The 25,549-nt window shown below is 41.3% G+C and overlaps 1 protein-coding gene across 1 annotated transcript in view; it reads left to right on the top strand.

The window, feature by feature from the left end:
• PHLPP1 (PH domain and leucine rich repeat protein phosphatase 1) overlaps positions 1 to 25,549 on the top strand; it is a 97,803-nt gene that overhangs the window by 65,024 nt on the left and 7,230 nt on the right. The window contains exons 5-13 of the mRNA XM_073678661.1: positions 872 to 1,018; positions 1,157 to 1,387; positions 6,293 to 6,495; positions 7,168 to 7,228; positions 8,779 to 8,874; positions 15,316 to 15,471; positions 20,220 to 20,420; positions 21,112 to 21,274; positions 24,826 to 24,956. Coding sequence (XP_073534762.1) covers positions 872 to 1,018; positions 1,157 to 1,387; positions 6,293 to 6,495; positions 7,168 to 7,228; positions 8,779 to 8,874; positions 15,316 to 15,471; positions 20,220 to 20,420; positions 21,112 to 21,274; positions 24,826 to 24,956 — 1,389 coding nt within the window. The remainder of the gene's footprint in view (positions 1 to 871; positions 1,019 to 1,156; positions 1,388 to 6,292; positions 6,496 to 7,167; positions 7,229 to 8,778; positions 8,875 to 15,315; positions 15,472 to 20,219; positions 20,421 to 21,111; positions 21,275 to 24,825; positions 24,957 to 25,549) is intronic.

Raw genomic sequence — 25,549 nt, 5'->3', positions numbered from 1 at the left:
AGCGTGATGGCACCAACACAACCATCCACACTGTATAATAGCTTCCACTAGCCCTCCGAACAGCATACTGGCCCCTACACAGCATTGTGAACCCCACAAAAACCTTCACATTGTATAATTGCTTGCATACAGTACAATGGTCCTCACATAGCCCTCCAAACAGTATAATAGACCTCCATGTAGTCCTGCAATTAGTATAATGGTCCCCCACATAGTTGTGCAAACAGTATAATACGACCCCTTCACATAGACCTGCAAACAGTATAAGTGCTTTATATTGTGCTGCAAACAGTATAATTGTCCCCACATATTCCTCCATATAGTAGTGTATAATGGCCCACACATAGCCCTCCAAATAGCATAATGGGCCCCACGTAGTCCTCCATGCATTATAATGTGCCCCACATTAAAAATAAATACTCACCTCTCCTTGTTCCCCCGCTGCTCCGTTCTATGCAGTGCATCTTCTGACCCTCTACTGCTCGGGATAGAGGGCGCGCTGTAGCAATGTCATTGCGCCCTCTGTGCTGAGACATCAGAGCTCAGACGCAGACTGATAATGATGGGCGAGGGAGCGTCGGCTGACTGTTCCCTCTCCCATCATTGCGGTACGCCACTGATTACTGTCCCAGTTTTGCACACTCCTGCTTGAATTTTTTGGGTGATGAAATACAATAGCTTCGGTACTAGTGAACTGCCATTATTTTTTTATTCTATTCCTCTTCTCGTTGCCCAAATTTTGCAAGAAAGAATGTTCACAAGTCAAAGCAAATAGGTTAAAGAATATAAGGGTTTTATTTCCTTTACCTCTAAAGGCTCCTCCCAAAATACATGAAACAAATAATGGCTTATTTTTGTTGTTTGCTTTCAGATTTTCAAAGCTGAAGAGCCTCAACCTTTCGAACAATAATTTAGGAGACTTTCCGTCAGCAGTATGTGACATTCCAACTTTGATGGAACTGAACCTTTCCTGTAATGGTCTGCGGGTCATACCTCCAGCAGTGGGAGAGATGAAAAAGTATGTACTAAATGGCCAAAGTATTTTTATTTAGCTCTGTGTTTTTTTTTTTTTTTGTTTGTTTTTTTTTTGTGAGAACCAGTACACATTAAAAAAAAATTTAATACCTGTATATATGTACCTTTTTTTTTTTTAAAGCCTGCAAACCTTTCTACTGGATGGTAACTACCTCCAAACGCTACCGGCTGAACTGGGAAGCTTGAGCCAACTCAGCTACTTGGGTCTGTCCTTCAACGAGTTCACAGAAATCCCAGAAGTGTTAGAGAAAATGGCTGCCATGGACAAACTGTGCATGCCGGGAAACTCTCTGCATGTGGTTGACTTGAAGACTCTTAGAAGAATGCCGCAAGTCAAACATATGGACCTGAGGTATGAAAGAAATTAATTGGATTCAAAGATAAAACCTTCCCACAATAGAATTATCAGTTGTGCATTTCACTAAATTAGAATATCATCAAAAAGTTAATTTATTTCAGTTCTTCAATACAAAAAGTGAAACTCATATTATATAGGGTCATTACAAACAGTGATCTATTTCAAGTGTTTATTTCTGTTAATGTTGATGATTATGGCTTGCAGCCAATGAAAACACAAAAGTCATTATCTCCGTAAATTAGACTACTTTTACAAAAACAGCTTTAAAAATTATTTTAAAATCCAGAATGTTGGCCTACTGAAATGTATGTTCAGTAAATACACTCAATACTTGGTCGGGTTCCTTTAGCATCAATTACTGCGTCAACGCGGCGTGGCATGGAGGCGATCAGCCTGTGGCACTGCTGAGGTGTTATGGAAGCCCAGGTTGCTTTGATAGCAGCCTTCAGCTCGTCTGCATTGTTGGGTCTGGTGTCTCTCATCTTCCTCTTGACAATACCCCATAGATTCTCTATGGGGTTAAGGTCAGGCGAGTTTGCTGGCCAATCAAGCACAGTGATACTGTTGTTTGTAAACCAGGTATTGGTACTTTTGGCAGTGTGGACAGGTACCAAGTCCTGCTGGAGAATGACATTTCCATTTCCAAAAAGCTTGTCGGCAGAAGTGCTCTAAATTTCCTGGTAGACGGCTGCGCTGACTTGTTTTGATAAAACACAGTGGACCTACACCAGCAGGTGACATGGCTCCCCAAACCATCACTGATTGTGGAAACTTCACACTAGACCTCAAGCAGCTTGGATTGTGGCCTCTCCACTCTTCCTCCAGACTCTGGGACCTTGATTTCCAAATGAAAATTGGAACTCTGGGACCTTGTGGAGTGTGTCAGTGAGTGCCTTCTGGACATCTGTCAAGTCAGCAGTCTTCCCCATGATTGTGGAGCCTACTGAAACAGACTAAAGGACCTTTTTAAATGCTTAAGAAGCCTTTGCAGCTGTTTTTTGTTAATTATTCTAATTTACTGAGATAATGACTTTTGTGTTTTCATTGGCTGTAAGCCATAATCATCAACATTAACAGAAATAAACACTTGTAATAGGTCACTCTATTTGTAATGACTGTATATAATGAGTTTCTCTTTTTGTATTGAAGAGCTGAAATAAACTTTTTGATGATACTCTAATTTAGTGAGATGCACCTGTATATCGGCCTCTTGGCTGGTGAAATTGGGCTTTTTAAACTCCACATCCTAGACTTTAACAGTAATGCCCAAATCCAAGCAACACTTCCCACTCTGCTTTGGACTTGGCGGGAGCCCAAATTTGCTAGGATTGTTCTCCAAAACTTTTGACAGGCTTAACAAATTTGGGTCTCCTCTATCAGTCATTCGACTGATCACAATGGCAATAGCTGAAGCGAGTGGTTAGGTATTCAATGAAATATGTTCTTGATTTTTCACTTTTTATTTGTAAACGACCAGCAAGAACTCCAAAAAAATATATATGTAAATTACCCTTTCCGTAGAAATTATGTTTATATATTATGCATGTTTATTTTTTTATGGGAGCAAGGCTAGAAACAGCATTTCAGACTGGCAGTGTTTGTGGTGTTTTGTGTTTTTTTTTGTTTTTGTTTTTTTTTTTGTTTAATTTTTTTCACCCCATGTTTTCTACACATTGTGCTCCCCGTAAGGTCTTTTAACCCCTTACTTACCGGGGACGTATTAGTACGCATATCTGCGTACCGCCGGTTCAGTGAGGGCTCCGGCGCTGAGCCCTCACTGAACCGAGCACATGTCAGCTGATTCTTACAGCTGACATGTGCCCGCAACAGCCGCGGGTGGAATCGCGATCCACCCGCGGCTGTTAACCAGTTAAATGCTGCTGTCAATCTCCGACAGCAGCATTTAACGCGCGCTTCCGGGTAGCGCGTCATAAGCCCCGCCCACCGGCGACCCCGTCACGTGATCGCGGGTCGCCGATGGGCGTGCATGACAACCCAGGGTCTGCAGCAGACGCCTGTGGTTGTCATGATCTTGTCGCTATGAGCGCCACCTAGTGGTCGGCGCTCATAGCACAGGACCATTTCTGCTGCATGCAGGGGATCTGCTGGTCCCCTGTATGTAGCAGAGGCGATCGGACAGTTGCTGCTTCTAGTCTCCTATGGAGACTATAGAAGCATGCAAAAAGTAAAAAAAAAAAGTTTTTAAAAATATAAAAAAAAATAAAAAAATATAAAAGTTTAAATCACCCCCCTTTCGCCCCATTCAAAATAAAATATATAAAAAAAAAAACCACATACACATATTTGGTATCGCCGCGTTCAGAATCGCCCGATCTATGAAAATAAAAAAAGAATTATTCCGATCGGTAAACGGCGTAGCGATAAAAAAATTCTAAACGCCAGAATTACGTTTTTTGGTCGCCGCAAAATTGCAATAAAATGCAATAACGGGCGATCAAAACATCGGATCTACCCCAAATGTTATCAATATAAACGTCAGCCTGGCACGCAAAAAATAAGCCATCAACCAGCCCCAGATCACGAAAAATGGAGACGCTACGGGTCTTAGAAAATGGCGCTATTTTTTTATTTTTTTTTTTACCAAATTTTGGAATTTTTTTTCACCACTTAAATATAAAAGAACCTATACATGTTTGGTGTCTATGAACTCGTAATGACCTGTAGAATAAGAAGGGCAGGTCAGTTTTAGCATTCAGTGAACATGGTAAAAAAAATAAATAAAAAACAACTGGGGTATTGCACTTTTTTTGCAATTTTACCGCACTTGGAATTTTTTTCCTGTTTTCCCGTACAGGATATGATAAAACTAGTAATGGCGTTGAAAAGTACAACTCGTCCCGCAAAAAATAAGCCCTCACATGGCCATATTGACCAAAAAATAAAAACGCTATGGCTCTGGGAACAAGGGGAGCAAAAACGAAAATGCAAAAACGAAAAATGCTCCGGGGCTTAAGGGGTTAAACACCTTTATGGGGTCATTTGAGCTTAATATAATTTTATTTTCCCTGTAACTGGGACTGGTATATTAGCCTCAGTTAAAGGGGAAATTCAGTCTCCTGGCTGCATAGTTGATTTGGGTCTGCTGAGACCCAGCAGTTCCTGCTCCCTCCCCACACAAAAAATTGAAAAATGTCAAAATTGCAGTTTTTTGGTCTCTGCAATTCTTCAAAAAAATGCAATAAGAAGCGCCACGCAAGAAACAAGCCCTCCACACAGCTCCATCAACAAAAAAATTAAAATACTACAGGTAGTATTAAAGAAGTTGTCCACTACTTGGACAAACCCTTCTCATACCCCTCGCATGTCCCCTATAAAATTATAGAGCTTATACTTTCCTCCGGTGCTGGCGCTCCCGTGCGGTTGTTGTGACGCCAGTGCCCGATCAGCGCTGATGTCACTGTCCCCGCCTTCAGACAAATCGAGCATGAAGAGGAAGTCCTGGCTGCAGTTGGTTTTAGACTTCATTTTCATGCTCAATTCAACAGGAGGCTCCGCAGATTGTTGTGACATGTGATGCCAGCGCCCAATCACACGTGAGCCCCAGGAGAGCGAGTGCCAACACCACGGGAACAGCACTGGTACGGGAGGGGAGTATAAGCTTTTTTTATTTTATAGGGGCCAAACATTTTGATCAAGGAGGGGTTGTCCTAGTAGTGGACAACCCCTTTAATGTCAAGCAACACAAGCAGATAAAGCTCTGAACGTTTGGTATTGACATACTTATACTGACTTGGAGAATCAGATTGACAAGTGGTTTTTACGAGTTGTGGAACTTGTATGAACCGGTGTTTAAAGAAGCCATTGGTAAATCAGTTTCTTTTGGGGGGGAAAGGCGCAAGTGTGTTTAGGGTCCATTTTCGGCTGTGATTTTCCCATTGAGGGACATAATTAATAATTCCTAATAATGCTACCCTAGAATATGAAGCATTGGGGTGTGGTCAGTTAATGCAGTTTTGGGGGAAAAGTCAAGTTCTACTAAAACCTTTTGAGATCCTTTTTTTGAGGGCAGAAAATCTCATTGCATGCTAACTTCTGGATGCTGTCAGGTTTCTTGAAAAAGCATGTGGAATGAATGCCAGGTTTTGTTTTTTTTAAAGCGGTACATTTTTCTGTGTTGTTTTTGGTCTACAATAACCTGCCACCTGAAGGACCAGTCTTGGTGAGTGTCTGTCATACATTTTGTACAGCCTGCACACGCTGTAGACTCTATGGCGTAGAGGCTGTAATCTTCCGCACGCTCCTGGATTAGGCTTTCCATCGGCAGTAGCACTCGCAGTGTTGCATGGTGTATGGGACTCGAGGGAAATTAAATTGTCTGCTATTCTCAGATACACACAGGGATGTTTTCTCCGCTTCTAGTTGGGCATAATGTGAATCGCTATCAGCAGCACACAACGTGAACTCATTAGTTCAGCGCTCCATTTGCGGTTTCTGCTTTTACTATGTGAATTGGTTAAGATTCCTCCACCTGCCCCTTACCAGCACCAGAATTGCTACAGATGCCATTATTGCAGAAGAGACTTTTAAGTCCTTCTTGCTGTTCGCTTTATTTTTTTTTTCTCCCTCAACATCATATTGCTATTATGAAATCTTAATCTTAAAGTGCAGTTTTGATCAAGCTTCCAAGAGTGATTTTCATTATTCCGACGGTCTTCGTTCACCTCCTCTTTTGATTTGCATATACTATGGCTAATGAAAGTTGCTCCTTACTTTTCCTCCAGTTTAAAATAAACTTTGGCAGCATATATGGCCCTACTTTAGGTGATTCCAATGTGGTGTCTCAAATTGATAAGATTAGTGCTGTTTGCTAATCCATTTTAATTTTGTGGTTCTACACTTACCTGGTTTTAAGTGCTTTTTTATTTCTTTTATGGTCAGGTTGAATGAAATCCAAAGCTTGTTGGTAGATGAAGTAGACTTTCTGCTTCATGTGACCCAGCTGGATCTTCGGGATAACAAGATGACAGATCTTGATGTAACTTCTTTAAGCAACCTAGAAGTCCTGCACTGTGAGAGGAACCATCTGACCTCCCTTAAAATAAGTGGCTACTATCTGAAGGCTCTTTACACGTCATCGAATGGTGAGTGAGTATAGTATTACCCCTCTAAAAACCGGCATCCTCCTCCCTTTTTAATTGGCACTTTACAGAGATGTCTGTAGATGTTCAAAAGAATGTGATGATTAGCCAGTGCCAAAACAGTGCACCATTTATTAGTCCAAAGTGTGCAGCCCGGGGCCACATTCAGCAAGTTTTTTTTGTGCTGGTAAAGTCTTTTAAGTGATGATTCCTGGCCTGTTTAGTATCGCCATAGACAAAACTTGCCATAAATTATAAATTTTGGAATATGGAAAAGAAATTTGGACAATTTTACACCAACCATTGGCCCTTTTTTGCTAAACGATCAAGCATAATAGATGCCTGATCAATGGTGGATAAATGAACATTGATCTGCTGCATTGGATTTTTCAAGGAGTTGATTTTGGCGGTTGCAGTCGAATAATCCTCCATGTGGAATGACAGATATGCATCCAATCAATGGAAGTCGTGCAAGGCCAAAGTCCTTCTCAAGACTATGGTCTACAATTTCTCATGTATAATCGGCAAAGCTGTAAATGCAGGCAGAAAAGCGCACAAATTTGAATGTCATTTAGTTTAATATTTTCTTTATTGCCCATCAAATTTTTATTTTTTTTTTGTCTGATTACAGTTTCTCATAGTCCTTTTTTTTTTTTTTTTGGTGTCTTTTTTTAGCGCTTACTCATCTAGCTGTTTATCCGGACCCTTGCAACCTAGCATTCATGGATATTTCCAGGTAAGTTGGTCTTAAAGTGTATCTGTTACCAGATTTCACAATACAAGCTGCATTCATTATTATTATTCTCCTTTTTCAATAGATCTTGGACCCAATGAGACTGTTGTACTTATTTAAAAAATGTCAGATTGTCAGTATAAACTTGATATTAAAGGGGACGTTTGGGGAGATAAAGGAAGACATCCTAAACTCTGCTGCAGCAGTAGTCCAATTCCCCTTCTGCTGCAGAGATTAGTATGTCTTCCCCAGGGGGAGGAGATACCTGTGACTGAAGGAGGTGTGAAGGAGCTGAACAGCTGGGTCAGGAGTTGAAGAGGGGAAGGAGTCATAATACAAGAAACTTCCTGTTTCTACATAGAGCAGAGAAGAATTATCTGGGTAGAAAGGCAAAATGAGCAATTGTAAGCACACAGTGCTATATAATATGATGATTGCAGTATGTTAAGAGGATAAAAACTGATGGGGAGTTCTTCTTTAAAATAAGTGCACCATCTTCATAAGGTCTAAGAACTATAATCTATGCACTTTATATTGTGAAAGCTGGTGGTAGATCCACTTTAAATAACTGACCCACTGATGTAACTTTTTAAGTAACTTTCCTTTCCATTGCTATTGATTACGTAGTTCCAATAATGGCTTTGTAAACTGCTGAAACTTGTGTGTTGATATGATACTAGCACACTGGAGGTATATGTTGGGTTTAAATGCCATCTCTTTGACGGTAGTTGATCAGAGCATTGGTTTCTTTTGCTGGACCTAGAATGTATGTCTCATCGGCAGCAAAAGTCAGGTTAAGTGCATTATGTAAGATTAGCGCTGTCTCAGTGGAAAACCGGGTATGTTTGATTTTTTTTTTTAACAGTGTATTTATTCTAAGGAATTTGGTTACTGTAAGTTAATCTTTAGCTTGGAGCAAGAGCGAAATGTGTATAAAGGCCAAGAGCCACTTAGCAAGCTGTTCTCATTGTGTAGGAGTGTTATGTGGTTCTACAACACTTCTATTATTGACATATTTAATAACTCTGTAATAATGACTGAAATGATCTTCTCCTACATCAGCCTTGGTAATGTTTCTTCTCATGAGGAGCAGAATTCATTAATGTCCTGAATTTCTTTTTTTGGGGGATTTCTAAAGAAATAAAATATTTAATTGATAGAATTTCCAAAATATATATTTTTATAAGATCTTTAAGTGAACTGGGTTGTCTCTGTCCAGACAACCCCTTCTGTGGTGGAGCCACCACTGTGTGATGGCTTTTTTGGTGTAAGCCCCTACCAGCCAGTAGCCAAATGGCTTCTGCAGTGGAAATGCCAAAACTCAGTATGGCCTTCCTGGTAGCAACCAGCCAATTGTGATTTTTAGACGGGAGGTCCTGGGTTGGTGATCACCCCTTTTATAATGACCTTATGCACTATGGGGTATATGACATGGGGTTGGCAGGGACAACCCCACTAAGTGGATTTTGGATTTTCCAGATGAATTGTGGTTTGCCCATATGGTTTATTTTCTGAGGTTTACGGTTCCCAATTTTCCATCATGTTTCTTACAGGAATTGCCTGGAATGCCTGCCTGATTGGGTTTGTGAGAGCAAAAACCTTGAGGTCCTGGATGTGGGCCATAATCGCCTAACTGAACTTCCTGCCCGGTGAGTGTTCATGTCTTGCAGGCTTAGATAATAAGCTTTTGTTGTTGTTCTTGCTATTTTCCAAAATTGGATGACAAACTGTCAAGGATGAAGAATTTCCAGTGGCACTCTCCAAATGTGATAAAATGCTTCTTTATTAATACATGTTAAAAGCGATGTTGCAGGCCAGGGAAAAAACTAATAAATGTGCCGGCAACGGCTGTTTCACACATACTAGTGCTCAGGTCCATAGAAGCACTAGTAAGTGCGAAACATCATCGCCTGCACATGTATTGCAGTTTTTCCCCTGGCGTTTAACCTTGCTTTTAACATGTCTTTAAAGAAGCGTGCCGCTGGAAACTTATCCTCAAAACGAATGTTTGCAACACTTTCTCAATGGCTGAGCACCTCTTCATGGAATAAGGTAGTGCAACCTGAATACAGTGAACATACTCTCCATTGGATCATAGAAGTTGAAAGGATTCAAGGTAGTCATGCCCCCTCCTCCCTTCTTTTTTTGTGACTTGGATGACAAACTGGGTACACTCTAGGGATGAGTTCACACATTGTGATTACAATTTCAGTTTTTGCAATGATTTGCAAAATCCTCACTTAACAAATTGTGGTCAAAGCACAATTTTGCAATTGCCCAGCATGGTAGTCTCACAACTATGATATGTTACAGAAGTTATGTCAAATAAGTTCTGGTACATATAAATAAGAAAAAAGTTTGTATGTGTTCATTTTAGACTCCTGAAAAAGTGGTTGATTAAATATTAACTGTCATGTTTAATTTTTCTTTCGAACACCAATAGTACACATGAAAGTATACAACTCCGGTAATATATCTTATCAGATAACTTTCTTTTCCTGGATTGACCTTTAACTCTCAATTCAGATTCACATTACTAAAAGAGAATCTTGTAAGCGCCTACGGTCATCTCCTATCTCAGAAATGGGAAAGTCCGTCTTCAAAGAGTACAACATTTATCTATGTATTGAGAGTGAAAATGAATCAAATGACAAGCTGATTTCTCTGATTAGATTTGTTACAAAGTTGCTTATTTTCATGTGTATTAGTGATTTGTAAAATAAAAATTCAAATGACAGTTACTCTGGAAAAATATCCTTGCGTATGCCAAAATCGTTTCTAAGGCCACATTCACACGTCAGTATTTTTGCATCCGTGTTTGAATACCAAAGCCAGGAGTGGAACTTGCAGAGAAACACTATAATTGAAAGATTGACACCCGGTCTGTGTTTTGGAGACTCTCCTGGTTTTGGCATACAAATACTGATGCAAACATACTTGCGTGTTTCAAAAAATTAAAATGTAACTGGTCTTGTATCGTGACACAAGTAACTATTTACAGTAGCATGTAAAGGTTTAGGCACCCCTAGTCAAAATTACTGTTGTGAACAGTTAAACAAGTTGACGTTTTAAGATGAAATGCTCTCTAAAAGGCCTAAAGTTTGTATTTTAGGCAAAACATTTTTATTTTATTTTTTTAATTTTAAAAAATAAAAAGGAAAATGAGCTGGTGCAAAAATCTGGGCACCTTTTGGAGATTTCTGTGCTCAGTTAACTTTGAACAAGGTTTCAGACCTTAATTAGTCTGTTTGGGTTATATATTATTCACTATCATCGTTAGGAAAGGCCAGGTGATGCAAATATCCCAGCTTTATAAAAACCCAACCTCCTCTAATCTTGTGCCAAAAAACAGCAGCCATGGGTTCTTCTAAGCATCTGGCTGTCACTCTGAAAATGAAAATGGTGGAGGCCCACAAAGCAAGAAAAGGCTATACGAAGCTAGCAAAGCATTTTCAAGTTGCCCTCTCCTCAGTTCAAAATTTAATTAAGAAATTGCAGATCACAGGAACAGTGGAGGTCAAGATAAGGTCTGGAAGACCAAGCAAAATTTCAGTGAGAGCTGCTCATAGGATTGCTAGAGAGGCGAATCAGAACCCCCCACTTGACTGCAAAAGACCTTCAGAAAAATTTACAGACTTTGAAGTTGTGGTACATTGTTCTTCTGTTCAGAGATACCTGCACAAATATGACCTTCATGGATGAGCCATCAGAAGAAAACCTCTCCTGCATACTCACCATAAAATTTAGCTTCAGAAGTATGCAAAAGAACATCTAAACAAGCCTAATGCATTTTGGAAACAAGTCCTGTGGACTGGTGAGGTTAAAATAGAACTCTTTGGCCACAATGATCAAAGGTATGTGTGGAGAAAAAAATAATTTCATGAAGAGAACATATCACCAACCATTAAGCATGGGGGTGGGTCAATCATGCTTTGGGGTTGTGTTGCAGCCAATGGCATGGGGAACATTTCACAGGTAGAGGGAAGAATGGATTCAATGAAATTTTCAACAAATTCATGGTGCAAACATAACACAATCTGTAAAAAAAAAAAAAAAAAAAAAAAAAACTGAAGTTGAAAAGATTTCTTCTACCAATGGATAATGATTCCAAACACGCGTCCAAAATACACAATAACCTACCTCAAAAGGCAAAAGCTGAAGGTGTTACAATGGCCCTCACAGTCCCCTGATCTGAACATCATTGAAAATCTGTGGCTAGACCTCAAAATGCATGCAAGACAACCCAGGAATCTCACAGAACTGGGAGAATTTTCCAAGAAAGCATGAATGAAAATCCATCAAACAAGAATTTAAAGACTCTTGGCTGGCTACAAAAAGCATTTACAAACTGTAATACTTTCAAAAGAGGGTGTTACTAGGTACTAACCATGCAGGGTGGCCAAACTTTTCTATCTGCCCGTTTTCCTTTTTGTAATTTTTAAAATGTAAAAGCTGAAAATACACTGCTCCAAAAAATAAAGGTACCGTAACACTTAAATACCACATCCTAGATATCACTGAATGAATGAAAAAATTCCAGTTGCAAATCTTTACTCATTACATAGTGGAATGCGTTGAGAACAATAAAACCTAAAAATAATCAATGTAAATCAAAATTAATATCCCATGAAGGTCTGGATTTAGAATGATACTCAAAATCTAATTACAGACTGATCCAACTTCAGTGAAAATGCCTCAAGACAAGGAAATAATGCTCAGTAATGTGTGTGGCCTCCACGTACTTGTAGACCTCCCTACAATGCCTGGGCATGCTCCTGATGCGGCGGATGTTCTCCCGAGTGATCTCCTCCCAGACCTGGATTAAAGCATTAGTCCACTCCTGGACAGTCTGTGGTGCAATGTTGGTGGATGGAATGAGATATGATGTCCCAGATGTGCTCGATTGGATTCAGGTCTGGGGAATGGGCAGGCCAGTCCAAAGCATCAATGCCTTTATCATGCAGTAACTGCTGACACACGTCAGCCACATGAGGCCTAGCATTGTCATGCATTAGAAGGAACCCAGGGCCCACTGCACCTGCGTATGGTCTCACAATGGGTCTGAGGATCTCATCCCGGTACTTAATGGCAGTCGGGTACCTCTGGCTAGCACATGGAGGGCTGTGCGGCCCTCCCAAAAAATTCCTCCACACACAATTACTGACCCACTGCCAAACTGATCATGCTGGAGCATGTTGTATGCGGCAGAATGTTCTCCATAGCGTCTGCAGACTGTCACGTCTGTCACATATGCTCACTCTGATCTTGCTCTCAACCGTGAAGAGCACAACGCGCCAATGTAAAATCTGCCAATCTCGGTGTTCTCTGGCGAATGCCAATCTCCCTGTATGGTGTTGGCTCTAAGCACAACACCCAATTGTGGATGTCGGGCCCTCATACCACCCTCATGGAGTCTGCTTCTGACAGTTTGAGCAGACACATGGATGTTAGTGGTCTGCTGCGGGTCATTTTGCTGGGTTTTGGCACTGCTCTTCCTGTTCCTCCTTGCACAAAGGAGGAGATTGCGGTCCTGATGCTGGTTGTTGCCCTCCACGTCTCCTGGTGTATTGGCCTGTCTCCTGGTATCTTCTCCATGCTCTGGACACTGTGGTGACAGACACAGCTACCTTTCTTGTCACAGCTCACATTGATGTGCCATCTTGGATGAGCTGCACTACCTGAGCAACTTCTGTGGGTTGTAGACACCGCCTCATACTACTGTACCTCTAGGGGTGAGAACAATGACAAAATGCAAAGTGCCCAAGCCAACAGCCAAAAAGGATGAGAAATGGTCTGTGGTCAACACCTGCAGAACCTCTCCTTTATAAGGGGTATCTTGCTAATTGTCTATCATTTCTACCTGTTGTCTGTTCCATTTGCACAACAGCAGGAGAAATTGATTCACAATCAGTGTTGCTTCATAACTGGACAGGTTGATTTCACAGAAGTGTGATTGACGCAGAGTTACATTGTGTTTTAAGTGTTCCCTTTATTTTTTTGAGGTGTGTGTTTTCCTAAAATACAATGGAAATGTGTCATCTTTAACTTTAGGCCTTTCAAACATCATTTAATGTTCAACTTAACTGTTCACAATAACAACAGTAATTTTGACCAGGGGTACCCAAACTTTTACATGCCACTGTATACATAATACCCCACACCCCTACCTGTGGAAAAGGTAATTTTTTTTAACGCTAATGAGCACCGTAAAAACAATTGTGGAATTGCATTTCTTAAGCTTTTTCAATGCATTTGTATTTTTTTCCCTGTTTTTCCAGTACGTTTAATGGTAAAATGAATTTTGTCACTTAACACTGGAACTATGGCACTTGGAGGAAAAGTATTATAAAAAAAATTTGCAAAAAAAAAAACAAATAGAATAACTCCTGGTTGTGTAGAGTTTAAAGGGCCTTATGGAGCAACAATATGGCTATAAGAAGCGTCTACATGTACCAATATAGATTTGTAATTATTCCCAGCGCTCATTACAATTGCCCTATAAATACATGAAATTCTGAGTTGTAATGAACACGAATTGAATTACTGATCTTACATTATATAAAAATCCTAATGTATGGCTGTTTACACTAGAAAGAAATGTAAACTGACTGCGGGAGTCCATTGTCTTTTAACTGGCGGCCACCAGCCAGGTCCTGCAGCTTCATTACCCACAGATAATGGTCACATACACAGACTGGTCCTTGGCTGTCACATTCTTCCCAGCAATGATCCTCTTAATCTTCATAGGATCAGTATTGGGCAGATTGGTGCCTAAGCCTACTCTACAGCACTGGGGGAATTTTACACATTTCCGTAATCTGCTTGTACTGACGTGATTCCTGGCAGACTCTATGTAGAATAGGATTACGATATGCTAGATTTAATGTATATGATATGATTCTAGTGATCTTGCTGTATGAAGTGAATGGTAGTTGGATCTATTAGCTTTCACAAGTTATGTCTACTTTTGAAAAACAATGACTTGCTTAAAGGGGTTTTCTTGGATTTTTACTTATTGGGCTAAGAACTGACAGGCAGGTAGTCGCTAACTACTTCTCTGTTCTGCCCGGCGCCGGCTCAGAATGGTCACGGACCTCTTCTGCCGGCAATTATCCTGCTTTAGATCAGCAGGGCAGCTCTTCCTCTTAATGGCTGCTGTGTTGACAGTGAGTGACTGCTGACGTAATGCTTGACAGCCAGCTTCCTGCAGTTATACAATGGGGATCCAGCTATCAATTATCATGACATCGGCAGAGATGCCCCTTCAAGAGAGCAGAGCGAAATAAAAGCTGCTTCTTTGTCAATGTGACGTCACCGGAAGCAGCAGACTCGCTGGCAGGAGCGATCAGTGACCGCTCGGAGCTTGTCAGAGAATGGCGCTGGGCACAACAGGCAGGAAGTTAGCCACTGCCTGCCTGTTAGTTCTTAGTCCCGAATAACCCCTTAAAGGTTGTTTAAAATGTAATCATCCTAAGTATGTACCAGTCAAGTCATATTGAAATAAGACTAAATCCTCCCCTTTCTACCTAAAAGATCTTTGTTTTGATGCATCATTGCCGTTTCTCCAGTTTTCTTGAATATTTGCTCCTTTTTAGTGGCTTTAGTATTTCTGCTACATTTATTTTCTCCATGTCTTGGACCACTTTAAGTGGTCTTCCTATTTTAAGTCTTGCTGTTTTTCCTTTACATCTTTGTTTATCCAGATGTTTTAGACATTCATAAAATGTGACTTCTTTTTTTTTTTTTTTTTTTTTTTTTATATATATATATATAATATGGCGCATCTCACTTCAACCCCATTCCCCGGAGTAAGGGGGAAGTCGAGGAGAATTCAATTTGGTGCAATTTTGGAGCTTTTTACAGGATTTGCGACTTTTGGTTGTGTAAAAAGTAGCAAAAACTGGTTGAAGACGAAAATAAAGAGCATTTTTGATTTTGCGACAAATTCATGAACCGTGTGCGCCATGTTGGATGATTTTTCACAAAGTTAGTAAATACCACAAGACTAAAACAAAGTGACTTCAATAAATCTTAAATGATCAGTCGGGTCCCTTGTACTTAGTTCTCCTTTCTTAAATTTTCTTTTTTAGGATATTCTGTGCTCGAGGTCTGCGAAAGTTACTTGCTGGATATAATAGACTTAATCGTCTTCCTGAGTGTGTAGAACGTACCCAACTTGAGATACTCGACGTGCAGCATAACCAACTCCTGGAGCTCCCACCCAACTTATTGTTGAAGTCAGAGAGGTAAGAAACCTAGAAATATGCATGTGGTGTACAACCTTATATTATCAGATATAGAATGCTTTGTGGATAAAGGGCTTTTACTAGATTCACCCGTATGTACTTTCAAGTAGAAGATTGGTTAAGCTTCTTTACGGCATGCAGGTAGCCCCGTCTCCTCCTAGATCAGGGGATCTCTACATCTTCTCGTTGCTGCAGACTCCTGTGAACTTGATGACGGGAGGCATGTGATCTGTCCTGCTTAGCTTGTCCTCGTCAGGCGCTGCTTGCCTATTCCTGCAATCTATGATTATACAGTATGTATCAATGCCTCCATTCATTCCTAGTATAATTATCTTTTACTATACATCTATTTATAAGCAGACAGCCAGTGGAAAAAGCCAATCTGTTCTAACCCTAAGTAATGGGTATGACTAAAAGTATCGCCATTACCACTACCAGGATAAAACTTCTCGTATCTTTATCCGGATGACAGACCCCTTAAAACCCTGTCAACTAATAGTATCAAAGACGCATTCATGCTACAATGCAGTTTAATGCCCTTGTGTTTATTACAATAACTTTCTTACTTTTATTTCTGCAGACTTTTTTTCCATTTGTATTCAAATAAGTATTTGATTTTGATTTCCAGTATAAAAGCATCATGTAAAGTCACTAACCGACAAATCCAACTGAATTGCATGCACCGGCCTATATGCCTGCACGTAAAAGTTGCAAACTTTTCTCTACATACCATATTTTTTGGACTATGAAATGCACCTTACCATAAGACGCACCCAAGGTTTAGGCAGCAGAAAATGGGGAAAAACATTTTTCCTTTTAGTTAAAACTTCCCTGTTGGTGTAAAGTGGAGGGGACATTATCACTAATTTTAATGTACTTGGGTAAAATAGGGAGGCAATAAATCTGTTAGTGTTTCTCTGTAGTGTGCATTATACACACAGCTCTTCTACATGTACATTTACTTACACACACACACACACACACACACACACGCACACCTCTGCGACATGCATATTTGGGTGCACACACAACTCTGTGACATGCTCATTTACACACACATGCGTGCACACACAGCTATATGCTACATGCACATTTACATACACACAGCTCTGCTATATGCACATGTGCACCAACACACAAACAATATCACATCTATCAGTTCCTGATGGGACCTGAACGGCGGCTGCACAGGCTGAGCTGCTGAAGGACCTTCTACTCCATTAACTCAAGGACCTTTTCAGGTCAAGTGAGGGCAACCGGAAGACCTTCTAATGCCGCTTCCTTCAGGTCCCGGTAGATTCCTCTCATGCTCTGCACTGATCACATAGATCCATGTGCAGCATGAGGCGGCAGGGCAGATCTCTGTGATCAGGAAGGACGCAGTGTCTGTGTTCTCCATCTTACGAAGCTGCCACCGGGCTATAAGATGCACACACTTTTTAGCAGGCGTTTTTCTTGTTAAAAAGTGTATCTTCTAGTCCGAAAAATACTGTACATGCTGATCGTGATGGAAGCTGAATCCTTCCAAAATAAATTAAAATAGTGATGCAGATGACATCTGGAAAACTCATTTTACTGTGCCCACTATGGAGAGACTATAAAGACGCTTGTTGGTACTCTGTAAATAACCTTAGTACTTAATGGAGCAGCGGTGGAGCATGCGCGTCTGTGTCTGCAGCACTTTTCTTTGTGTATAGACTGATGGTCTATGCGTGCTCTGCCCCCCTCCTCTGCATGTAAACTGTAGCATGATGGTCTCTGACTGTCTCTGCCTCCACAGCCCCCCTCCTCTACATGTAGACTGATGGTCTATGTGTACTCTGCCCCCCTCCTCTGCATGTAAACTGTAGCATGAAGGTCTCTGACTGTCTCTGCCTCCACAGCCCCCCTCCTCTACATGTAGACTGATGGTCTCCAACAGTCTATGCGTACTCTGCCCCCTACTTTGCGTGTAAGCTGTAGCATGATGTTTTCTGTGTCTGCAGCCACCTCCTCTGCGTGTAAACTGAAGCATTATGGTCTTTGATGATCAGTGCGTCCTCCTCGGTGTGTAAGCTGTAGCATGATGATCAATGTTGACCATAAGCTTAAAGCCAGTTGGAGACAGTATGACCATTTTATATGTACACTTAAGCTAATAATGTTTGTTTTGGTAATGCAATGATTATTCTGACCGTTAGGAGTTTGTTCTATTTGTTGGATAACTTATCAGACATGCTTAATATTGCTCTTGATAGATTAGTAACGCCATTGGTATATAGTCTTAGTACATAGCTATAATGTGCCAAGAATCTTCTATGCAGGGCACATTGCATTTGTTTTATCATCGGTCCATACTTACAATGTCCAGATCTAGACCTTGGTCGCTTGACCTTTGCCCCACCTGATGATTTGACCAAATGTCTATTAAAAAGGACCTGTCAATTGTTAAAAAAAAAAAAAAAAAAGAGTTAAAGCTCTTATAACAATCCTTGAGCTCCCCTAATTCTGCCCTCATTTCTGTTTTGCACTGCTTCACTCCATTGTAGAGAGATTCACATGTGTCTCTTCTGGAACGCTGTCCTTATGTAGTTCCCTACCACAAGTTGTTCTAAATTATTGTAATTTTTTGTGTCCATTGGAAATACAAAAAATATCTATATTGCATACCTTATTTTTTGGTTGCGGAAAGACAGAGACCATTTTAAATGTATAATATGGGGGGCCTTCTGTGCATGTCCTATTTGACACATGGATTCAGTTTTGAAATATATTTCTGTGGTCCTTTTTTTAAAAAAACTGTCCCCAGAAAAAATCACTATTGACCTGCAGATATGGGGTTAATCTGCAGGTTAATAGCTCTCTGGTTTGTCATGGGGGGTGCCGCCGGCGAGGGTTCAGTCACCGCTGAGAATACAGAGCGGCTGCTGTAACCGCGCACCTGGCCCTGACTGACACTGCATTGGGGCTCAGCTGGCAAGCAGGGTCGGGGTCACGGTTACAGCCGCCGCTCTGTATTCTCAGCGGTGACTGAACCAGCACCGCCCCCATGACTGCAACCGGAGCACTGCAGGGGGGAATAATGTTAATTTTCTCCAGTGCAGGCACCAGGCAGGTTAGTAACGCTATTTAACCTGCAGATTAACCACATATCTGCAGGTTAATAGTGTTTTTTCTGGTGACTGGTTCCCTTTAATTATTTTCCAGGGCCGCCAGATTAATTGTCAATATGACATTTGTAACTGCTTTTGCCCCCCCACCCCCCACAGAGCAGGTCTGACATACTTTGGTGTGAGGGATGCATCACTGCATATTTGAAAAAGATGAGAACTTATAAATTCTTGTTGACCACCATGCAGGAGATGTTATGCCCGACAGTAGCTTCTAGAAATGGAAACGGTGGAACATTTTTCCCAGATGCGGAGCACCATAAGATGTTGGAGGGGGCTCAACACTCCACTTAACTTTGGTCAGGGCATTTAAAGACACTCAGGGCAAGGAACTAAATCTTTCCCTGGGCTGTGAGCTGTAAGTTCTGTAATGATTTATGGCCAAAAACAGAAACTAAGCGCAGATAGAAACGGGCAGTTCCGTGTTCACTTGTTCATGCAGATTGTGGAAACCTTCTAGGGCAGGTCCGGTTCAGGCATTCCTTTTGGCTGAAAGAGAAAGGTCCCAATCAAAGGAACTACCTCTAGATTTTACAAAGCGGAGCGTCACTGCAAAGACCAGCTCGCGTCCTGGAAGGACCTGCACTTGTACGGAATACATGTTGTATAATGCATCTGCAGCATTGTATTTTGTGTGTGACGGGCACATATCCCCCCTTGTGGTGATTGCTGAGAGGTGGTACCTGCCCTGATCACATCATCAATGAAATGTCCACATCTGAAAACATTTTCTACACATGTATTTCCTCCTTGGTGCACAAAAGCCCCAGCACTGGTATGTAATGTCCTAGAGTCCGGCCCTTCACTTTGTACTCTACTGCTGCTGTCTGCAGATCAAGATTAATTATTTCCATGTCAAAAAACGTAGTCCTATTATGTGTTTATTGTATTGGCTATGGGACGTCAGGTCTTCTCTTCTCGTGTAGCATCTAATTGGCACACGCTCACATTTTAAGCCTTCAGGACACTGTGTTCCTTTACTCTGTTTGAGGCAATTTAAATGTTCAATGTTACTTTGTGGGTTTGATAATTCGATGTTCCTGTGTGCAGGAGTTCTGGCTCTGGTATTGTGTGAACCAGCTGAGGTTATTGCTGTACACCATGAGGGGCATACAACTTGGATTTGCCCACCTCTTCTTTCACGATAGCTGCAGTCAGCCATAATTGCTTGGCACCGGGCCTCCTCTTTTGGAAAACTCCAGAACTTGCTTGTGCAAACCGGCCAGCCTAGATCTCTCCTTTCAGTGCACTCATTGACTTAGCTGTTCAGAGCCCCACGTGATGCTCATTTTGTACAGCAAGTTCCAACAAGCTGTTGAGAAGTCCTGCTGAAAAGTAATTGCTTTACATCTTTAACTCATGCCTCGCTGAATCGGTTGCCCATGTCACCAAACTATTTTTCATTCATGTGTAGTAGTTGCACAGCTAAAGTGTGGATCTCTGTTTCTACCTTCTGCTATTTTCTGAAAGGTCCAAAGATTGTTTTTTCACATTTACCTACCTGTTTAACAATGGTAGCCTTACTATTCTCAGCCACTGCCATGTCAGTTATTTCACGTTTTGCCTTTAACGTTTTCTACTTTTATGTTCCATGAGCAGCTTACGATGCCTGAATGCTTCAGCCAACAACCTTGAAGTGCTTCCTGCTGCTAGTCTGTCGGAAGAATCGCAGAGCTCGCTGCAAGAGTTATACGTGACCAATAATAACCTTACTGATAAATGTGTGCCTCTACTAACGGGACATCCCCACCTGAAGATCCTGCACATGGCCTTCAATCATCTACAGACCTTTCCTGCAAGGTATGTCCCATTAGTGAAATGTATGGATCTATGGCTCATGTTCAGATGCAGTGCATTAACCTGGCATACCTCAGGATTATCTCAGTGGGCTTGAGATTTAATTCCCCCATACATGTTAGACTAACATCAGCCGAACCCACCAGCATAGAGGAGTTAGGCCAACAGTCTAATGTGTATGGCTGCCCCCCACAGAGGATTTTCAGGGGAGATGAGGATTCGACATGTCTGATTTCAGACTGCTGAATCTTCCTCTCTCTAATAGATAAAGCACCGCCAGAGATGTCTGGCATCCGCTCTCTCATCAAGAATACAACAGTGTTCAGCAGAGTCGGGCAAGATAGTTGTTCGTCCAACGGCTATTTAAAATGTATGGGAGTCATTAAGCCAAGGTTATATGGTAACATGAGATTGTAGTGTTGTATGGCTACATCTCATCTACTGGCAAATGATGATAATGGTCAGTGAGGTTGTGAAATACCGTAATGAAACAGTCACAAAAGAATCCAATGCCTTTTTCAATTTTGGCCATCTGCAACTGTGTTCCCATAGAATCCACTGGAAGTCACGCGCAGCTTGCGACTTTCATATAATCTGAGTTTTTCACAAATAAAATAAAGTGTGCACATTCCCATTTTTAGTGTATCTGGTAACAAACTAGATCTAAGTTCCTGTGTTTACTATTGTTCTCCAGTAAAATGGCCAAACTGGAGGAGCTGGAAGAGATAGATATCAGTGGGAACAAGCTGAAAGCCATTCCAACCACCATCATGAACTGCAGACGTATGCATACTGTCATTGCCCACTCCAATTGCTTGGAAGTCTTCCCTGAAGTTATGCAACTCGCAGAGATCAAGGTCAGTGATGTTTGTCTATGTCAGAACTTGATGTCGTAGCTTTTCTAGTTGTGCTGCTCCCAACATAGAGTATCCCATACTATTCAATATGATGGATTGTCAGCTCGGCAGTACATGCCTTTATTTTCCTCATATATTTGTAAGTCTTCTTTCCACTTAGATGACCCTAAAAAATTAGAGAAGTAGCAAGTGAGAGAATTCATGTTGAATTGCGAACTTCAGGTTCTTTGCTATATTTAAAAAAAAAAAAAAAGTGTCACCAAAACAAACCTTAAAATGTTGCCTCCTTTTCTTTCCTTTTTAAAGGATGTTTTGAGTTAGGCTATGGTGACATTACATTTGGGATATGTGTTTTGTAGACCTGTCGAGGCTCCCATCTGAAGCCCTGAAAAAACAGAATTCTGATGGGACACCCAACAGAGTAATTCAACATGCAGATGATGGTAGACTACCTAAATGGATGGACCCTGCCTGAACAGATGCAAAAAAGAACACAAAGGGACTCAATCAGCCTCATTACAATGAATTGGCTCCATTAGAGTCGAAGACCTAATCCCGTTTTTTAGCGTTTCAGACAGAAGCTCTGACAAAGCTGCAAACTTGTGGCCCGACTGTAATGTGAACCTGGCCTTAGGAGAAAGGGGTCCCCTGTTTAGGATCTTTTTGTCCAGATTAGAGAACATTACAGAGAGTGTTTATAGCCCTGTCCGGCATTACTCTCAGCCTCTTGAGGTGGCTGGACACTGCTTTAATCCTTTCTTTACTCTATGGTGATGCTTTGGGGAAACTGAACAATCACTGCTGCGTTTTTCCACAATTTACAGTTGATCTCTTTGGAATACATGATCTTCTTATTTTCAAGGGACCTTTCAGATAAGTACAAATTGTCCAAAGCGAAGCTTCTGCACCTTTTGAAATAGTGCCCAGAACACTTGTTTTGGTAATTTTTTCAGATGTACGCTTTAAAATTTTAGACTACCATTGTAGAAAGCATTAAATTGACCGAAGCCAAGGCTACACTACCAACATATAATGCTGCAGTACAGCTATTTTATTGGCTTAAACGGGGTATTCTTAAGTTTGACAGTTATCCTCCATCTGGATAGCCGGTAACTTCCCTATCACTGGGGGTCCAACCTCTGGGATGCCTACTTATGCCTCTGAAGAGATCTTTGTGATTGGAGCTGTGGTCAATCATATGCATTGCTGCACCATTCAATCTTAATGGGACCAGCTGAGATAGCCGCACTCGACTTCGGCACTCCCATAAGAATGAATAGAGCAGCACTGTTCATGATCGAACTCTGCACCATTCAGAGATCTGTTCAGAGCGATGGTTCTCAGAATTGGTGGGAGTCCCAGTGGTCGGACATACAACAATTGGAAAATTATCCCCTACTCCTTCCTTGTATAGGGGATAACTTCAAAATACCACTTTTAATATTAAAGTAGCATGCTTTTTTATTAATGCAGCTTCTGTAAGTTAATTGCTTGCTGCATCTATAGATGCTGTTGTGATGCCTTTCACTCAATTGTTTAAATCGTATGTTTAAGATGGGTGCCCAAAATGGGATAACCTGCCAAGCCGTTACCCATGATTTGCTTTGCAATCTTATTCACAGACAGTCTTTGATTGCAATAATATGTAGTCTGATTCTCAGGCAAATGAGCCCCCTGGAGATACTACGGTTTAATATCACTAGTATTTGGATATTTTGTACTAGTTTCTCTGCATTCAGGCTCCAGTACTTACCGGAGACCAGTGCTCTCTTGCTTTGTCCAAGGTCAGTTCTCAAAGCTGCTTCCCTCACTTTGCTTCCTTTCACATAATGTAAGCAACAGCTGCAGGCTACAAGCTCTTTGCAGCTAATATTGTGAAGCAGAGTACTTTAATGTATCCATCTGCTTTTTCTACTGGGGGGAAAAGTCGCTTCTGTGAAGTCTATTTTTTTTTACCAAATAGAAAACCTGCAGGGGTTGTGTAAAGATTCAGCGCTCCCGTGTCAGGCTGAAATCCACCACTGTTTTTAGGTAAAAATTGTAATTGCTTTCCTCTTGTGTTCACTGAAACCGTGCATGAACCAAGTGTGGGGCATAATTAAATGCAAGGTTGGAGTAAGATTTCGATAACCCCAGTGAATCGGTCTTATCGTAGAGAGAAACCAAAAACTAGCAGATAAAAACTAATTTGTGCTATGGTATACATTTTATTATGGCTCTGCTCCTAAGTGAGAAAATATGAACTGGGCAAATGTATACCCCAGACATAAGGTAATGGGAATTATTTATTGTACCTGTGCTGTAATTAATGTCAAACGATTCAATCTTCCAGTATTCAACATAATTTATATACATGTCCATCCATTCCTGCTACAGGGACTATAGCTATGGCCAATTCTTCATGTAGAAGTGAAAATAACAATATTGGTTTTATTTTGTTTTCACAATTAATTTCTGTTGCTTTCTGCTGGTGCTCTTGTGAGCGAATAACAGTAACCGACCTTTCACTGATATCCATGGCACTGGATGACCATCTAATGTGTATTAGGGTGTCCCAACTTTCCTTCCAATAGCAGATGTCGGTGGGAGGGGCGATTGGGCTGTTGGATGTCAACATGCCTGGTCATTTTGTCCTTCAGGGAAATAAATCGCAGCTCCGAGTTGTCTAGTAGTGGCTAAAGGCCCCCATTCATATTATATTGCAGTTGGCCATACTTAACGATTTGGTGGTACCAACTGACTAATGCATATGGGGGGGCTCCCAACTCTTCCCCAACTTATGTTTGTTGTCCATCTATCTCTGCCCTTTTCTGGCTCTGTAAAGCCAGAGCTGTCAAAGAGTGGGGGATGGAGATAGAGGCAAACCAAGCAGGTGGGAAGGTGCATTTAAATGTTTGGCCCCGCCATGATGCACGAAGTTCCTCCACTTGGTTTGAACAGTCATGCTGTGCTGACAGTCCCTTTGAAGCACATGAATACTCAGCTGAGCCAAGCACTCATGTGTATGGTGTCGGAAGAAAAAGCTGTCAGACGATCAACTGTTTGACCAGTAGCCATCTTGTGTGTGGCCAGCATAATTGGCCGAGCATGCATGTATGTGTGTGGTAGGGAGCCCACAGCTTTCTAAAGGGCATGGGCAGCTCTAGTCCCCACGGTGCACTTCCAGCAGCAGTAATTTGCCTTCAGGGTGAAGAGGAGAAACACATTGCTACATATCCAGATATAGAAATAAAACTATTAGCAAAGTTTAACATACTTTATGTAGATTTTAACTGTGAGATGTAATTTGAAACAGTATTTCTTGTTTAGCTGACCCGTTAAGGAGTCCCTGCATATCCTCATATAACCGGAGAATGCTAGTGTAAAGTACTGGGTGTATGAAGGCCGTTGGTCACTTGCCCAGACTATCAGATATTGTGATAGACTACTTAAATTAGAGTTCAGGATCGAGGAGTTTCTCCTATTGAGCAACCAAGCCTTAAATCAAAAGATTTCATAAGGCCAAGACATGGCTATATGTTTATGGTGTAACCTACTCCTCTTCTCTACAGTGTGTGGACTTGAGCTGCAATGAACTGTCTGAAATAACTTTACCTGAGAACCTCCCCCCCAAATTGCAAGAACTGGACCTGACTGGCAACGCACGGCTCCTTCTGGACCACAAAACCCTGGAGCTGCTCAAGTGAGTAGTCTTAGTCATGGAATTTTCCACTGTAGGTCTCATACTGCTGTGTAACGTGCAGACCGGATGTCTTGCTTTACACACGCTCTGATTGCATATTCTGTCAGATGTCATCCAGTTTACAGCCGTGTGTGAGAGATTATTTTTTTGAGCAGTGTATATAAAGGGAACACTCAAATAACACATCCTAGATCTGAATGAATGAAATATTCTCATTGAATACTTTGTTCTGTACAAAGTTGAATGTGCTGACCTCAAAATCACACAAAAATCATCAATGGAAATCAAATTTATTAACCAATGGAGGCCTGGATTTGGAGTCACACCCAAAAGTAAAGTGGAAAAACACACTACAGGCTGATCCAACTTTGATGTAATGTCCTTAAAACAAGTCAAAATGAGGCTCAGTATTGTGTGTGGCCTCCATGTGCCTGTATGACCTCCCTACAACGCCTGGGCATGCTCCTGATGAGGTTGCGGATGGTCTCCTGTTGGATCTCCTCCCAGACCTGGTCTAAAGCATCCGCCAACTCCTGGACAGTCTGTGGTGCAACGTGACGTAGGTGGATGGAGCGAGACATGATGTCCCAGAT

The sequence above is a fragment of the Phyllobates terribilis genome, unplaced genomic scaffold (assembly GCF_046119375.1).
Source record: "Phyllobates terribilis strain yellow unplaced genomic scaffold, ASM4611937v1 Scaffold_4__5_contigs__length_816908805, whole genome shotgun sequence".
NCBI classification, from domain to species: domain Eukaryota; kingdom Metazoa; phylum Chordata; class Amphibia; order Anura; family Dendrobatidae; genus Phyllobates; species Phyllobates terribilis.
Note: the sequence above shows the minus strand (reverse complement) of the source record. Positions and strands in the feature narration are given on the sequence as shown.